The 19,429-nt window shown below is 35.8% G+C and overlaps 1 protein-coding gene across 2 annotated transcripts in view; it reads right to left on the reverse strand.

The window, feature by feature from the left end:
* The window catches only part of frmpd1a (FERM and PDZ domain containing 1a), a 30,788-nt gene extending 11,427 nt beyond the window's left edge, over nucleotides 1-19,361 (reverse strand). Inside the window, exons 1-4 of one of the 2 annotated variants that reach the window (XM_079614710.1) lie at nucleotides 19,168-19,361; nucleotides 8,126-8,563; nucleotides 1,131-1,232; nucleotides 857-1,020 (exon numbers count right to left, since the gene is read on the reverse strand). In XM_079614710.1, the coding sequence (XP_079470836.1) occupies nucleotides 857-1,020; nucleotides 1,131-1,228 (262 nt within the window). In that variant the 5' untranslated portion in view covers nucleotides 1,229-1,232; nucleotides 8,126-8,563; nucleotides 19,168-19,361. Of the gene's footprint in view, nucleotides 1-856; nucleotides 1,021-1,130; nucleotides 1,233-8,125; nucleotides 8,564-19,167 lie in introns of those variants that run through there. The other variant, XM_079614711.1, reaches the window with a different exon arrangement.
* Between the last annotated feature and the right edge of the window lie 68 nt (nucleotides 19,362-19,429).

A 19,429-nucleotide genomic window follows, 5' to 3' on the forward strand; every position in this document is an offset into this window, starting at 1 on the left:
TGGTTATCAACATTCTTTAAAAAATATTATTTTGGGTTCAGCAGAAGAAAGAAATGCATACAGGTTTGGAACAACATGATGTCAAACTGACGGCATCAGAGAAGGAACGCCATTCCAGACCGGAAGTAACTTTTTACTTTTTGACTTTGATTAAAGATTACCACGGCAAACTATTTTTTTTTTGTGTATTAACTTGCACGGATTAATTGTTCACCACAAGACCAGTAATATGCGCTAACAAAGTAAATAGGGGCAATTTTGATTTCATGTCGACTTTAACCTTTGTTATTGTAACTTTATATAAAAAAAGTTAATGTTCACAGTGCATTAATGTTAACAGATATAATTTTTTGATCATAAAAATGGGATCATATACATATGCACTAGTAGATTCATCTGCAAAATGTACTAAATTTTTTTTATAGTCAAAATATATGTCATAGTAATTTTTTAGGTAACTACCTTTAATATGATATTTTTTAAGATTTATTGTGATTTTACTCAAATATATTCTAATAATAAATATTACTGCAGTATACTTTTTGCAGTAATGGAACCTTTTCTTGTAGCTAATGCACTGTAACCGTTTTATCGATTTTCATGAAGGGCTTGTGTGCTGTATAATCACATTTTTACTTAAAAATGTTAATGCTGCCTCAGACCTGCTCCATCAAATGGCTCAACAGACCAAAGCTGCATTTCTCAAAAGCATAAGCCATTCGCACCAATGGTCTCTACGATCAACTTTGAGAAATGCAGTCCTGGTCATCCACTTCTTATTACGATGACATCTTCATTGAGTCAATGGGCATTTTCCTGCCAGCAAGCTAATCTAGAGATTGTGGGTGTAATGTACCTTCTGTCACGTCCAGCACCTGGGGTGGAGTGTGTGTTGATACAGTGAAGCCATGAGAGTTAAGGGTGGGGTCAAGTGGGATCTTAACAGTGACTCTAATTGAACAGCTCCTCTGATCCTGGGAGCCATTGTCAGCAACTTGCCCATCTTCTAACACACGCTCGCTATATACAGACAGAGAGGGAAATGGGTGATGCTGTTCGAAAACAAAATACAAAAAAGAAATGTAAAAGTACTCGTCCACACAATTATTCTTAGATTAAAAGAGTGGTACCGGCTGATGGACTCTCTGGAGCGGCGAAGCCAGCGTCCCACCACCTGTTCTACTCTGCTGGTCCTGCGAGATGGTGAGCGACTGCGGTCCCGCTCCATTTAGCTACACACAGGGAGAAAGGTCACTATTAGGCCACTATTTATTGCAAAAAAACCATCACTCATATCTAACGTTAACCAATATACAGAGAATTTATGAATTTGCTAATTTATTGTTGAATACGTTACACATATACATGTTTTAGAATATCCTCTTTAGCCACTCACAGTCCTCATTGACCTCATTGCATTACACTTTCCTCCCTATACGATCAGAAAGAGATGTTTATATACAGTAACAGGGTTTCCCGGTTCGTGAGTTGATGAAAAGCTAATATTTAAAACATAAACATAAAAATGTAAATAAAATAAATTAATAATTTAAAAATAAAACAATCATAAGATTAAATATTTTATTTGTTTATCTGCATGTCATGTGACTGTTAACCAACATCAGAGAACATGGGAATGTGTTGTTAAAATATTGAAATAATAAGGGGGTACAGTATAACAAGTATTATATTATATCATATTTAATTATAATAAAATTTTATCATTTGTCATAGGCATAATATTAAAATAAATGTGGTCAGGTTCATTAATAATATATATGAGCCTTAAAGTCGTCATGAAACAGAAGTTGTGATCGTCTTTTCTTTCTCATGTAAGTGACAGGTTGTCCCAGCCTCACTCTAAACACATCACCAGAGAACAGAAGAGGCAGGGGAAGTTATTTCTTTCAAAGATTACAAGGGCACATAAATAAATAAATAAAACGCGCACAGATAAATAATTTATAATAAATACTGCAATATTCTATATAATTTTTTTTTTTTCAATTTTGATTTCATGGTGACTTATAACTGCAATTTAACAGTAACATATCTTGTGTGTATTAAGAAAAGAGTCAAACTTTTAGTACTGAGGTGGTGCACTATGACTGGTTGGTAAATTTCTCTATCCAGTTTCTGAGAAGTGATAAAACTCTGTACACTTATTCATGCTGTTTACAGTGGCCTTCAGGTTGTGCATGTAATGGGCAAGCTGTGGCAAGCAAAATAGCGTGTCCAGCAGTACAGCATAATGTGCGGTCAACCTCTCTTATATTGGCATTAAACATTGTCTCTCTTTATGTTGTACAGTATGTTCTGTAAATTGTGGTGTTGTTGCAGAATTGCTTTTGACGTTTAAGTTGCTTCTATATGGTGAGGTATTTCTCACTAGGGAATGTGAGAGACAATCTGGAGCCTAATGGTGAACAGAGAGAAGGCCAAACAATGGCAAAGAGACAAATTACACATTGCGACAAATACTAGAGAGAGATCCCAGGAGATCATGAGTCATGGTCCCATTATGTTCTCAGATTTCACAGGATTTGGATCTGACTTTCCATTTATTTTTACTACTGTCAACATCGTTATCAATACTGTATACACCACATCACAGTCGTTACAGACTGCGCAACATTTGCCCAGACTGTGCACAATAGTGACCGCTCACTTTTTCAACAGCCCTGTTTATGTTTCAATATTTTCAGAAGGATGCTTTTTTCAAGAAATAATAATATCCTTGAACCAAACCAACCAACATTATAACTGAATACAAAAAAGACTGAAACTATGATCATTGCTCCAGAACAAAAAATATCGCAAATTAAACAACACCTCAGAAATCTTGGTGTTCTGTTTGACCAATCGATGTCCCTGGATGGTCATTCTAGACAACTGGTCAGAAACTGTTTTTATCAATTGAGAAATATCTCTAAATTAAGAACAATACTGCCCAAAACTAACATGGAGATGATCATTCATGCTTTTATTTCTTCACGGTTAGATTATTGTAATTCTCTTTTTACTTGTTTTAACAATTGTTCTCTGAGGCGTCTTCAACTGGTTCAAAATGCCGCAGCCAGGCTTTTAACAGGAACAAACAGAAGGGCACACATTACTCCTATTTTATTTACTCTCCACTGGCCACCGGTAAAATACAGAATTGATTTAAAAATTTTAATTTTAACTTTTAAAGCACTACATGGACAGACGCCTCAATACATCACTGACATGTTGACCCCTTACTCTTCGTCTCGTATTCTTCGCTCCTCAGGTCAGAATCTCCTGATGGTACCTAAAACCCGCCTTAAAACTAGGGGAGATCGTTCCTTCCAGGCGACTGCTCCAAAATTGTGGAATGCCCTGCCCTTGTCGTTGCGTGTGGCCGATTCTATTGTTTCTTTTAAAAAGCAGCTGAAGACACTACTATTTAGACAAGCTTTTAATTGATTGTGCTTTTATGTTTTATGTTTTTATGTTAGTATGATGTTTTTTTAAATGGTATACTTGCTACTTGTAAAGCACTCTGTGATTCTTTCTGTGATGGGTGCTATATAAATAAAGTTTACTTACTTACTTACTTACTAACCATTCATTTGAAGCAAAAACATCTTTGTCAAAAATGATCCGTGTTCACACATATCCACGAAAACAATAACAAGCTGTATTATGCAGGCCAGGCCAGTAGTTGGCAATGTCACTTTGTAAACAAACACTACCTATAGACTGAACACGTAATATGCATGTGCATGACATCACCATTTTCACAAATTCACATTTTTGTTGTTTACATGGAGACGATAACAGTATCGTTTTCAAAGAATTGCACTTTAAAACCCGTTTTCAAAAGCTTGCGTTTTCAGGTCACCAAAATGTTGTTGTCATGTAAATGAATGGCCAAAATGCATAAAAAGTTTTTAGTTTTTATTTGAAAACAGTATAGTGTAAACGGCCCCTTAGTTTAGTCATTCATTAATAGCCATGGTCCCTGATTAGTGTCTCATCTGTTCTTTTGATCATCACCATCTTGTGTATTTAAGCCCACAGTTCTCCTCTGATCTGCGTCTTGTGTTAGTGTTACGTTCTCTTTTGTAAAGTCTTAGTGTCTATTAAAATGATATTGTCATTCTTTCTGCGTCATGCATTGTCTTTGGAATGCAGGGTGCGAGAAGTGGAATTGCCCATCTTTCCTCACCGATGCCACTACCGAATTTGCAACACTGGGGAGACAATAGCTGATGAAGTGGGACTGATGAAGTAAGGGGCATACACTTCCATCTCCGTATTTTCATAGGAGAAGCGGAATAGCCCATCTTTCCTTACCGATGCCAACCAGTGCATAACTATAAGCACAGGAAGAGCATATTGGTACTATTTCCACATTTGCAACACTATGGAGACACTGGTCCCGTTTGCATGTAGCATTGTATTCCGATTATAACCAGTTCAAAAGGCCAATCACAATGAAAATGCTCTGTGTCAACTCCTCAATCGGAATAAAATGCTCAAACTGATTGAAATTTCAGTCGGATTGAAGGGGTGTAATAAACCTTTTTAGGAACCGATCAAACGAAAAATTACACCATGTAAACGAGCTGATCCGATTACTTTGAGTCTACGTCTTTCTGCGAATGCCTGGTTTTGCGCCGGATAATTCTGTCAGCTAACATCAGCTTTAAAGACTTTTTAATTTAAAGATAATTTACCTCAAAACTCTCTTTCATGTTTGAATGGTGAAACCATTTGTTGGTGAAATTATGGGTTTGTGTGACGTTGTTCCAACGGACAAAATTCTAGCCACCGGAAACACTAACTGATTAAGTGAGTCGTACAAAACCTTTCTTTTTAGTAAATTTTGTGAACACAAACAATGAATTCAATGCTCAAGTTCATGTGTAGAGCCCCTGCTGATACTTCGAGCACAGTTTTATGTTGTGTCAAGCCTTCTTAGTGTATCATAGAAGTGCCCCATGAACTCCCATTTAAAAGGCATTTTGACCTAAAACGAAAATACGGTCAATCTTAAAAGTGGCATTCCCATTCTAATTATACTTTTACACGAAATCCAAAAACATTAATGCAACAATGAACTAAAGGAACAGAGGGCTCAAATACACTGAGGATGACAATGAACAGGCGTGGACTAATCTAAAACCAACTAATGAAAAATACAAGCCCAGGCAAAACATAAACAAAGAAAACCATGAAACTAAACAAGACAATGAAACTAAACATGACCGTGATTAAGTTTATTGCAAAATGTATAAATATTTAAGTAGTTTTGAATTGGTTTCAAGGCCAATTCACACTGCACCGACAGATGCAGGCCAATGCAGACAGTCACTGGATTACAGCACGTCACTTCTCAGATATTCTAAATTCAATTCAGTATGTTCAATCTGCGAAAACAAGCTCCTGAAAATGCTGAATTTGCACCCATAATATGCGAAACGTGTAGCTTCTACTGAATCAACTGAATAACAACTTCAGAGCTTATGCTAGGTTCTAAATGATTTATAATGACTAAATCACTAAAAATCTATTTATGTATTGTGAAAGTTAATGACATTTCTACCTCCCTATAGAGCACAACTCATTTGCTTTGCTCCAGGCTAAGGTATTTTATTTAACAATTAAAGATTACTGGGGCAGATTTTCATTAGTATCAGGTGACAATTATAATACCATTAGTTTAATAAGGTTACAGTTTTTTGTTTATCTAATTTCAGCTCAACTGAGGCCACAATAAAGCATCACATTTTAACTTTTAAAAAAGTTACATAGCCTACTGCAGCTGTAACATTCATTGACAAGAATTAACAGCGGATTAGAAAGAATTCATGGGAAATTAACGATTCTGATTCTGACATACTTTTAAATTTTATATTCCCCCCCTGATCTTGACTTTTTTTAAATAACTAAATCATAATTTCTAAACATTACAATTCCCTTGCCTATGCAAATAAGAGAGAGAGAGAGAGACAGAGAGAAAAGGGAAGATTGAAATAACAAAATATTATAATTTGCCCTCTGAAGAGTTTCCAAAGCAGTTTGTACCTCAGGCGGTTTGCATTATGGATAAAGAAAAACACCCCTTGACCATGATGCACCTGCCTTTTTTTCCACTGTACTGCAACAAATCAGTTTCCGTTATAATCAGCTATTCAGTTATTGCATTATTGTTTCCTGATTAAATATTGATACGTTTAATAATAAATGATAATAACATATAAGTAGCTATTCTACCAAAGAACGTTGTTCACTAAAAAACAACAACTCTCTATTTCTTTTTTTTAAATACAAGGGTGTGCCAGGTAGCCATCCATAGATCCCTTCCTTTAATTCTCTCTTTAAAGCTCAGTCACTTAAGGATACCAATAGCATCCCCTCTCTCACCCGGTCTTCAAGAGGATTAGCACGAAATGTTGTTGAGGTTTTCCTATACAAATCTCATTACATTCAGCACTATTTAATATATTTTATTCATGATATGCTTCAGCAGCCTCTTGGTCAATGGAGTTATTCTATACGTAAGGCTTCATCTCACTGCAAAATCTTAAGATTACATTATATACTAAAGATAGAGATTCAATTACGTTTAGGAGTCTGTGAACTGCTAGATCACTAAAATGGATCCAGGAACTAAGTCTGTGTTGTAGCATTTAGATATAGGGGCCCATATTCAATGAATTTCACAATGAAACATATGACTACACTATTCTCTCTCTCTCTCTCTCTCTCTCTCTCTCTCTCTCTCTCTCTCTCTCTCTCGATTAGATTAGTGGCCTGTAGAGTGGGGTTTAATTCCCCCTTACACCCATGTTCCCTCATAAAAAGGTCTGCTCATGCTCTGTCTGAGAGATAATGGCTGTACTCCATCATTAGCATGGGCAGCTAACGCTAATGGCTAGGTTTGACTACTTAACGTAAGAATTGTCTACAATTCATTGACATTCACATGGGAGGATTACAGGCAGTGGACCAGTTAAGACACACTATGTAACGTTAGCACTGAGCACAGCTAAATAGCTTAAAAATGTACACTTAGTCTATTATATCAGGATCCTAGCTTGTAATAGATCTTTCAGCAGGCTAAAAGTGTCCAACGCAGTTACATACATCATGTATCGCAACAAGTCTGTCTCTCAAAAATCACTTAAAGACAGTGCTGACGGTAAGTATCGTTATATGCTATACTGTACAGTACTGTAAATGAGAACAAAATCAGGAGCCGGTTGCCCCAGCTTTGCGCAAGTTACAACTTGGCGTAAAGGGGCACTAACTTATGCACTACTAAATATTTACGGAAGCCTCCGACCTTAAGTAACAATTGGAATGTAATAGCAGGACAACTTTGTACCTTTTCTACCTCTAAAAGGTGCATTTTAGTACCTTAGTGTGGTAATATGTACCCTTACTACTTTTACGGGTAAATAAGATACAAAGATGTTCCATTTCTGCCCCCGTGACATGCTGTTGTACCACGATTTACCATTTGTTACGTAAGGAAAAATAAGTTAGAATCAAGGATAAACTGAAGTTCGAATGCTGCTTACGAGAGCTTACGACCTAGTAGATATGTTCTGCCTTGAACAAATGGTGCAGCTTAAATAAAGTACATCTCGGGGGAGGGTGGGACTAAATATCCCGCACAACTGACTGCAAACTGGGAACTTCCTACGATTCAATTCCTGAAGACAAAATCAAGTCCCGCTCTAAAAAGTGTTCTCGTTCCAGAAGCCGTTTCACTCAGATATACTTCACAATGGTAGAAAAGACTACCAAACCCTAACCCTAACTACCCTAACCCTAACCCTAACCCAACAATCCATTTCATGCACACTGTGCAATGCAAAATTCTAATTACGGGAAAACACCTGTAAGATTTCTTCATATTAACATTGGACCCATTGGACTTTATAGAGTGTAAATGCACAGAGAGTTACAGACAGTTGACCCTAAGGTTACTGACAAGTATTCTAATTGGATTAGGTTTGTAAAGGCTGGGACAAAGTGTAATTGCGTCACACACTGAGCCGATCACTGAGCCACATACACACATGTAAACACCTAACACTATGGATACACTATACACACAGTCACAGACACAAATACACCCTCTACTTACCTTAAAGTCAGATAATATGTCGCCCCATTGAAGAGGAACTTTTCCTTGGACTGCATCACCCAATCTTCAAAGCATTAATTTGATCATTTTGGTCTACTCATTTTTTTCAAAGGACTTTTCAGTGCCTCAGTCTGTTAAATTGACAGCTAACATTAAATAAACTTCTTTATTTCATTGGCTACCTCAGAATACATATATGCAGTGTAAGGGATTTTGACGTTTTTGTCCTATCCATTTGCACTGCATCTATATGGATGTTTTGGACCTGAACATTCGGAGGTTAATATGAGCAAAGAGAAAGATAAAAAAAAAAAAAATCATCAGTGATGATTTCCAGAGAGTGCAGGTGCTTTGTTTTCTTCTTGATCCATTGGTCCTCTGCATCAGACATGGACTCTTCTTTGTTGCTATGGTGGGTGCTCCAAGGGGTCCTCAGCTCTATCAAAAAGACACATACTGTATGTTATCTGATGTTGTTTTTTTAAATCTCACAATGAGAAACGACTCCTGCGTAACTGACCAAAGAAGACGACTCTCACAGTACTATAATTCACTGTTATTGCATCATTCTCATTCTCTCTCAACCTGAAGAGAAATTAACAGTTTATAGATTAGCCGTCATGGTAACATCGCTACACATTATGTTTTATTGTCTATGTGATGAGCAGGGTCGATTTCACGTGGAGTGAGGAGTGTTTTATCTGTGGTCAGTTACGCCTGAGACATTTCCCATAGTATGCAATGGTGGGGAAAGTTACTTTTAAGAGTAATACATAACAATATTGTGTTACTCCCTAAAAAAATTACTAATTGCATTACTTAGTTACTTTTTAAGGAAAGTAATGTGTTTACTTTTGAGTTACTTTTCCTGATCTGTGCTGGCTCTGCTTGTTTGATTTTAAATACCAATTAAGTTCTATTTTTGGCAAATGTAAAGCCCTTTTATGTAGCAAAAGTGAAATGAATAAGCCTCAGGCTGAAGGAAATGCACATTCATTCCTGTACAGTAGAGTGCGCAGCTCAAACTAAATTCTGGATTGCAAAGGAATAGGGCGCAGGAGAAGAAAGATCAACACTTACTTCAGCAATAAAAAAAATACAAATGTGATGTTTATAAAGTAATTTTTGCTTATTAGTATGGTTGAAATGATTATTAGCAAATCTTTATTAGCAAATTTGTTAATAAAGTGAGATTAAATACATAAAGTACTGTATATTTGTGAAATTTTGTAGGTTTGCATTTCACTGTTTTTATTCATTTCTGTTCATTTCACTGATATAATTAATCGAAAAAGCAACTCAGATATTTTGTTGTAAATTTAAAAGTAATGTGTTACTTTACCAGTTACTTTAGAAAATTGTCTGTTTACGTGACTCGCTTAACTTGTAATGCGTTACCCCTAACACTAGTACCTCACTCTTTCAGAGAACAGTGGTTAAGCAATTTGCCATGAAAATTAGAATTTTGAACCTGGATTTCTGTTCTGGAAATGTCTGCAAATTAGTGCATATTTAATTAGATGATCCCTTATTTGCATATTTAAACATTTCACAAAACCTGTAATGCACAAATATTTGCATTTCTTAATAAGTCAAGTGGTGAAGTGTGGTAATAGTTAGGCTACATTTTTTCACCCTTGCCTGAAAATCAAATGCTAAAAGGAAAATGAGACATGACCAAAAGGGCCTTACTAAAGATCTGGCAAGGAGGTACCAATTAAATGAATAGTCACATTAGGTTGCAATTGATGTTCAAAGCTGTTGTACCACAAAGGATACAGCTCTTTTGGTTTGTTTAATTGAAAGAGCTCTCTCAATGAAAAGCATTTTTTCTTGTTTAAATGAGGAATGATATTGCAAGTAGTATTTCTTATAGTATTGTATTGTGTTTCTTTTACTCCATTTAATTTATTTCCTACAACTGTATTATGTAGGCCTAAGTGCATAATGTTTTGCCAATACTGCAATCATCTAATGTGCTAATCCAAAGCGATGCTAATAAAGGCTTTCTCTTTTTGTTTAAAAGGAAAATAAGGTATTTTCCTTATCACTGCATATCCAGTTTGTTGTTGTATAATGGCAAGAATATAACCCCATCCTTGCAGACCATATGCCATATACACCTGTATCCCTTAAAGGAATAGGTCACTTTTAAATTCTGTCATCAGTTACTCACCCTCAAGTTGTTGTATGAATTTCTTTCTTCTGCTGAACACAAAAGAAGATATTTTGAAGAATGTTGGTAACTAAACAGTTGATACCCCATTATTGTTTCCCCTATGGAAGTCAATGGGGTACATCAACTGTCTGATTACCTGGTTACAGTGTTCAGCAGAAGAAAGAAATTCATACTGGTTTGAAACAACTTGTGAGTTTGTAAATTATTTCAGGATTTTCATTTTTAAGTGAACTATTACTTTACAAAAATGTTAATGCTGTTGCTCAACTTGTTTTTAACATCTGGAAGTTGTCTCATCTCAACACATCCTGTCTACCTTTATCAAACCATAAAACTCAGTCTGGACATTAATTCATCTCAGCCTGAAATGGCCTGCCCAGACCCTGCATCTCATTTTAGCTTTTGCCTAAAGCATTTGCATCGCATTCAATGAACATTTTAATATTTTTTAGTTCATATTTCCTGGAAATCAAATCCATGACCTTGGCATTGCTGGTAACATTCTCTTGTTTATTTAAGCAAGCAACTTTATTTAGCACATTTTCAAACAACAGATGTTGCCCCAAAGTGCTTTACAAAAATGATAACATTAAAATCATACAACAAAACAAACATAACTTATTCAAAAGCTAAAGAAAATGAATACGTATTTAAATAAGACTTAAAAGTGGCAATTGATGGAGCTGACCTCCTTTTGATTTTAAATGACAATGAGGGACCTTTAAAAGCCGTTGATCGGAGGACCTGAGAACTCTAGAAGGAGAGTAGGGAATAATAAGATCATTGATGCAGTGGTGGGGCAAGGCCGACAAACAAAATAACTTTAAAATCAATCCTGAATGTAACCGGAAGCAAATGTAAGGATTGCAGTACAGGGGTAATGGTCTCTATTTTTTTTCACCCGTGTTAAAAGCCTTGCTGCTGCATTTTGCTCTAACTGTAGGCGGACTAGCATAGTCTGGGGGAGACCAATCTATAAAGAATTACAATAGTCAATCTTTGATGAGATAAAAGAGTGAACCACAATTTCCAAATCTTTACTGGATAGAAAATGCTTTAAAAAAGATACCTTTAAAGGGCACCTATTATGGAATTTTGAAATTTAGCCTACCTTTCATGTAGTCTGTAACATAGATCTAAGTGAACAAAAACATCCTGCAAAGTTTGAAATATGAAAGTGCACCGTATATAAAGTTATTGTCTTTCAAAAGTAAGAGTCATTTTTATGAATCGTTAGAAGACCGAAGCTTTTTCTCTGACTAGATGACGTCAACTTGTCAAGTTATTTGAATACGATACGCCCACTTATTGCGCTCCAAGGCCAGGGAAAATATCATGGCGACGAGACGCTGTGTTCTGAAGTGCGACTCAAAAGCAAACTTTTTTCATCTGCCCAAGGAGGAGCATTTGAAGACTAAGTGGCTACAGTACAATTCATATATACAACTATACCACAGAAGTATAGTCCGAGCCTTGTGCTTTGCTCGCGCCATTTTCAAGACGATTGCTTTACCAACTTAAATGCACTCAAACTTGGATTCGCGAGCCAGCTGATATTGAAGGAAGGTTCAGTTCCAAGTGTATTTGCATCAGCTTCCTCCTCCGTATCACAACCTGTAAGTGTTATTAATAATTGTTGCTTTTATGTTTTATGTAGCATGTTTAATAATTATTTTGTTTGTTGTGTAAGCACCGTTTAGCTTCTAGGTCTTCTATGACAATTGTATTGAGATAGCCTATGTGAAGTGTTTGTCGTTGTTTTCGGAGTTGTCTTAAAGAATAGAGTAATACCTCGTAGTAACGTAACTACATTTTATTTTTTTTATTTTTGTAAAAACGTTATGTTTATGCATCGGGCTAACGCAAACAAAGACTGATTGTGCTTTTACAATATGAACTCTGGGCTATGCTCGCTAACATAACATTAAATTCTTTATTTTAGTTTTAGTTTTTTACTACAAACTACAAAGCAGTGGACTATAATAATTATTATAACACAATTTAATTGATAAAAGCATCATTGTACTCCGTGTTAAACAATAAGTAGCCTATTATCTATGTAAACACTGCTGGGTCATCTGACCAATCAACGCAGATTAGCGTCGCGCAAAGGAGGGGTTTGAAAAATGAGTCGTTGAACGATTCATTTGGGAGTCGGTGAGCAAATCAGGTAAAAATAAATGCATATTATACGACAACAAAAGTGTTTTTTGTCATTGCATGCATGTAAAACTGTTGTTGGGGACTCCCTAAACAACATTAGGAACATTTTAAATGTCATAATAGGTGCCCTTTAACAACGGCACCAATCTGTTTATTAAAATTTAGTGATGAGCTACAACAATGGTTTTCCACTAATCTTCCATGTGACGTGTTTGATTTACATGGAGTAGCTCATTCTTGTCATTTAAACATTAGAGAGCATGGTGCTAGCCAACGCCAAGGTCTTGGGTTACATTCCTAGAAAATGCATGAACTGATAAAATGCAGTCTCTTTTGATAAAAAAATCTACCAAATATAATTATACATGTAAATGTAGCCACCTGAACAAACTGATTCAATAAATGAACCTAATTTATTTGAAGCCCCGTATGCATAAAAGTTCCTTCATAGCATTTTACGTCTTTTAACAAAATATTTAGTTAAAGGTCTGGTAAGCAATTTCTGAGAAATGCTGTTGAAAGTGGATCGGATCGAGTACCACAACACACTTGGCTTACATTACAAAAGAGAAAAGGTCAGAGGAATATCACTGGGGAAAAAATGGTTGCGATAAGGCAAGAGCTTTAGAACCCTCAATATCAGAAAAGCTTTCCACCACGGAAAGACCTAAGCGGGAAGGCTTGAAAACGGACGCCATGGTTGCATTGTTTCTGCTCTATTCGTGAGTAACATTGGTTTTGCTATATGTTTCACAGAACCAAAATATGCAGTTGTTGCAATGTTAGCTAGTAACAAGACAGTTTTGAGTGTTATTGTTTGGCTTGAGCTGGTGTGCTGCTGGCAACTACAATGAACTAACAACAAACTCTTGCTTGTATACTCTTGTGTACTAGGCTATGTTCATTTTTAGTTTTTTCCTTGTCGTTCATTCATCAGTTAGGTTTATTTTTCACTAAGCGTTATTTTGCTTGGCTTCAGCTAAAGAGATATCCCTGCTTTGGGAGTTTGTGTATCTTGGGGGTGGAGCAAATGAAAAGAGGATTGTGTTGTTTGGGTTGATTTCAAATACAGCGTTTCTCAGAAATCGATTACCGCAACTTTAAATGCTGTTGTTCGTTACTGTTTTCTTTTTTTGTATGCTGTTTCCTGCTCCAGTTTACAATTTAGCATGTAATATCCCCCTATTTAAGTTAAGCATGTGCTGTTCAGCCATTTTGTTGCGAGGCATTTGAGAGAGCATACATATAATATCTATCTCCATCCATACTTTATTTACACTTGAAAAAGGCATTGTCTGTAAGTGTTTTTCAAATCAATAATGTTATGAATGTTCTTTGGTGTTTGTCATATAACATGTTTATAATGATGTTGGATGATACCTAGGACTATCAACCAGCTTTCACAGCTTGTTGGATTTACATCGCAATTTGGGTATTTACAGTTAAGAATCTTTTAATGATTATAAACTTGTGTAAACATTATGTGCTTGTAAAAATAAATTATATAATCTGATTTTATTAAAAAGATACTTCCCTCTTGAATAGCATAAAGTTAGCTAGGCTAATTCTTTAGTATTTTCAGAAGGCTAGTTTGACTATGCTCTATTTTGAGTCATGGGAAGCTTATAGAGAAGCAGTTACAAAGTAGCTTCCTTAACACTGATAAAGTGACAATGGAAGTCTACGGAGGAAATTAAGAGAGAGAAAGAGAGACAGAACCATCAGGGCTGTCGGAGTCCCCTCTGAACATTTTCATCTCCAAGCTATTGAATAATTAATGTATCCCAGTAAAAACAGAGAACACAGCTCTCTTTCTCCCTCTCACTCGCTTGTTCTCTGCTGTCGTTAGTTTATCCTTCTCTCAGTGCTATTTTTCTCCCAAAACCACAGCCTGCCTTGTCAGAATCTTTCAGTGCCTTTATTTTGTTTTTGTTACTTCTGTCTTTCTCAAACGAAATATTTTAAACAATGCAATACAGATGAACGTTGAACAATGAGAGTAGTTACAATGGATGAATGAAAAAGATTAAACCCATGAAATGTTTATGTCACAAAAAAAAAATCCTTTAAAAATTGATTGCACTGTATAACGGTAATGGTTTGATTGATTTGTTTGATATGAGTTGTTTGAGCAGATGTATATTTATGAAGTCCCCAGCACTGCATGCATCCTTCAAGCTCTCCTTAAACACTTTGGTAATCCTATCATTGCCCTTAAACTCTTCTTTCAGACTTGCAGAGAGAGAGAGAGAGAGAGAGAGAGAGAGAGAGAGAGAGAGAGAGAGAGAGAGAGAGAACCACAGAGTGCACAGCTTTAATAATGTATCTTAATGCTGCCTCGCCACTCACACACACACACACACACAAGCACAACAAAACAAAAAGACAGTGATAGAGTGGCAGAGCAGCATGATCTGACCACTGCATGTGTTGATCGGCGAGGGTTATAACTTATAAGTAAAGGGTGAATGGAAGAGGATTGAGAAAATGAGAAAAAGATGTACAGTAGATAGAAGGAAAACAATGAGAGAAAGCTGGGAAGATGAAAAGGTTGACGGAAGAGAAAGAGATGCTAAATAAGAACATAGAAAGACGAACTGGGGAAGTTGCATGTGACTGTGTGTGCATTATTTGTTCTTTGGATCTTGGCTTCTGGGAGTCTTAGCATGAGGAGAGAGGTGTAGCATAGAACAGGAAATGCATCATCTTTTTTCCCCCTAAGAGCTTGAGTCACGTGTCATCTCGATGTATAGTTTGACTAGGTTTATTGTTTTATACATGTGCCTGCTTTGTATATGGAATTGTTTACAACAATTATTTGCATAAAATTTTAAATTTTAAATTTTAAATAAAATGATAAATGTGGTGCTTTACAATGCAATTATTAACATGTAGCCTAATTATTATTCCAGGGACATGAAATTAATGATTTAAGAGTGTCATTGATTAAGGACACATCTTTTTTAAAGATTGTACCAAATTTACTAACATTTAGGCTAACCAAGTTTTTATAAATGTTCTCTTCATATTTATTTTGGTTTCATAAAGTTAAAAAAAAAACATTTGTTCCAGTATCAAGAAAAGTTTCACTTTAATGACATAAAAATGTCATGTGGTCCAACCATAAAATAGAAAACAATAACATATCGTCCTTGAATACATGTGTACAAATCTTAATCAAAATGTTTTAAAATAACTTTTTCAAGTTTTTTTTTTTTACAAATACCACAAAGTATTAATTCATAAATGGGGGGGGGGGGGGGGGGGGGGGTGTTGGACCAGATGATATTTTTACAACCTGGACTAAAATTGCCTTTTCATAAAAAGTCTAATTATTTAATAATCTAAGAGACTACCTTGACAGTGTCACATTTTAGTTCAGATGAAGATTATTCAAAAAGTATCAAACAAAGTATTTAACAAACTCAAGAAATCAAATAGCGAGTGCAATGGCGATGACAAAATGGACAAGATGGAGACTAAGGTATGGCGAGAAACTAGCACAAAGAAAACAAGAAACTAACGATAAACAAACTAAGACTGAATCTGAAATCGCCTCAAATAGGGCGTTATTTCAGGAGACAGCCATTTGTGGTGTCCGAAACCATAGTGGACGTTATTGAGTGCACTTATTCAATCACACATTGCACTGCAATAATGAGTGTACAACAAATGTAAGCTCAACGGCTGTCCGAATCCGCTCACTCCTTTTCATTCACTCCTTCAAGTGAACAGTATTAGTGGACTAACGCAGGGAATAGTGAATGAGGGTTTAAGGGGCGATTTCAGATTCAGCCTAAAAGTCCATGAAAGTGAAACTAACAGAACATAATTGTGACAGACAGACAGTCATGCGGGTCTGCAGGGGACCTCTCTATGATATAATTTCTTGTTTTATGTTTTTATGCGTTTTTTTGGAATAATATTTGATCAATAATGTAATAATTAATCATATAAAATTATGCCAAACTACTTAATAAAGCTTTGTTTTTAATACTTTCCTTGTTTTCACGAGGCCTTTTTCTTAATTATGATGTATTAAGAGATTTTATACAACTAAAAAGTTGTATGTATGTCAGTAAGATTGTTAAGCTTGTCTTTCGGACTATATGCATTAAATTAGCATTTAAGCATTTCCTGAAGCATTTCCTATTTTGTAAATATCAATGAAAATTTTGATAAATTGTTAAATATACTGCAATCTAAGATCACTATATTGACATCAGAATAAAGGGCAAACTAAACTCTATGTCAGAGGTCTTCAACCTTCAAGGACCTCTTGGTGGATAGAGCATACATAATGTATAAAACTAAGTGTTGCATTTGAAGCCCATAATAAAATGTGTATAGTTTCACGCCAATGTATTTATATACTTTGATAGCAAGTCCATTAGAGTCATATAATATATATAAGCAACCCATATATACAGAAAAGCGACAAATTAAAAGAAAGTTCATGGACTATGTTATGGATTTTGCTGGGATTGTGTAGGACCGACTGAACCCGTAGGGGGAAGGGTCACTGCAAATCAATACAAAGCTGTTCTGAGCAATAACCTTTATCCTATGATGAAACATATCTATTCTAATGGGAGAAGTCTCTTTCAGGATGACAATGCCCCCATCCATAGGGTGCAAGGGGTCACTGAATGGTTTGACGAGAAAACAATTATGTGAATCACATTGTATATCCTTCTCAGTAACCAAATCTCAACCTGATGCACTAGACAACGCTCTCCACCACCATCATCAAAACACCAAATGAGGAAATATCTTTTGGAATAATGGTATTCCATCCCTCCAGTAGAGTTCCAGAGTCATCACATGGTGGCCCAACATCTTAAGACATTATTTAATAGGTTTTCTAAAGTTTTTGAAAGTAGCCTCACCAAGGCTGTATTTATTTGATCATAAAATACATCAAAACAGTAATTTGATGAAAAATTACAATAATTATGTGATGGCAAAGCTAGATTTTCAGCAGCAAAATGTTACTCCAGTCTTCAGTGTCACACGATACTTTAGAAATAATTCTAAAATTCAGATTTTGTGCTCAAGAGACATCTCTGATTAGTATCAATGCCAAAAACGGTTGCGCCGCTTAATATTTTTGTGGAAACCGTGATGCAATATTTTCAGGATTCTTTGAATTAAAAGAACAGCATTTATTTGAAACAATAAAAATAAATGTTTTTAATAATAAAAAAGTCATTTTTGAACAGTAGTGTACATATATGACATACTAATATGACTTATTTTACTTTTTATTATGAGGTACAATGCTTCTGAGAGACTTTAGCTTCTTAATTTTAGCTTATTTGGTTGTTGTTTTCAATTGATTGCATTCACAAAACCTATTCTTGTGGTTTACACGCAGTAAATCCTGATGAAATCAATATTGAATATAAATAGGCACAGTAAATGTCTCTACCTCTCCCAAATAACAATTTAAGGCCAAATACTGGTAATTGTGATCAAAGTCAGTGTCTTTGGATGGATGTGTGATTTTCTCTTTCCATGCGCAAATGTGTGTGCTACATTTGGTGTCTGTAACCGGAGCTGTCATTTGCCCTGGGGGCTTCAGTCACTTTTATATGCGTAATCAGATCAGTTCCTGTTGGAGATCTCCCGCTCCAAGAGCCACTTAAATGAATATTGGCACAAATCCCCCAATTTCAACTGTTAGCTGCTTGTAAAATTCTGCTTCATGCCTGAAAGACAGATGTGCTATGAAGTGTGTGTTATCGTAGGGCAAAGATCACAGTTGCATCAAATGTTTTAAGCACTATTTTGCACGTGCCTATTTGGTCTTACTGAGCATATCATCACTAGATTATTAGGTTTTAAATAAGTGACAGACACCTAAGCACAGTCTGCTTTGGTAAGTTTACAATTACAAGGCATCAAGAATTCACAGTATTCAGCTGCTCCTAAAAATAACAGCATAAATGAATTATGGCCCTTTCTGAAGCCTGCCGGATCTCCTGTCTGATTTCTGCCCTTGTTTTCACTATAATTTTTATTTTTTCTAACAGTGTTGTTGTGTAATGCTTGCAATAAAATGGTAAAAATAAATCAGGTACATCAATCAAATAATTAAGTTTTAGAAAATGTGCTGTGGATCTTGCACAATAGACCTATTGTTGTATACTAGGCTAATTGTACTGATGCCTGTCAACTGCCAAATTCCCTGAATCATCCAGACACTAGGCTATATGAATTGGGCACCTTTTGGCTTGCTGTAACTAATGATATATATATATAGCCTAATAGTTTTTACACAACCCATTTCTTTAAAGGAAGCACTGAATTCATTTCTCACTCAAATAAACAAGGTTATCTGGCATTCCCTGAAATGCTGTAAGAAGATAGGCTAATGTACTAATATTGCCTGTGGTGCAGAATCTCTGTATCCGACGAGTAGAAAAGACAAACAGTAATGTTATTACTATGTTATTATAGTAATAAATCATGTTTTCTTGGTCAGACACGAGCAACTAATAAAAAAAATCCTATTTTTATTTCAGTTATGCTATCAAACATTCACAAGTTTCTCAATAAACGCTGATAGAGCGATTGAAACTGTCATTCACTTAACGTTAATTCCCTTTAATCTGTCTAATTCACCACGTCCAGTCAGAGACGCGCCTTCATCTTCACATCACATCGTTTGCGAACAATATGCTGTGCTATCACTCACCTTACATGAAGAGTAACATTTTCACGAACTATCAATCGCCTTGCGAACAGTCATTGGGGCCGGAAAATAAATAAAGTGAAGGCGGGTTAGTCCGATGGAGTTTCATAGAGACGCACTTCAGTTGAACCGTTTAATCTGCTTTCAGCGCTTGATCAGTCTCTCTCTCTCTCTCTCTCTCTCTCTCTCTCTCTCTCTCTCTCTCTCTCTCTCTCTCTCTCTCTCTCTCTCTCTCTCTCCCTCTCTGATTGTACCATTAAAACCT

Source organism: Phoxinus phoxinus, assembly GCF_949152265.1.
Source record: "Phoxinus phoxinus genome assembly, chromosome: 6".
NCBI lineage: Eukaryota > Metazoa > Chordata > Actinopteri > Cypriniformes > Leuciscidae > Phoxinus > Phoxinus phoxinus.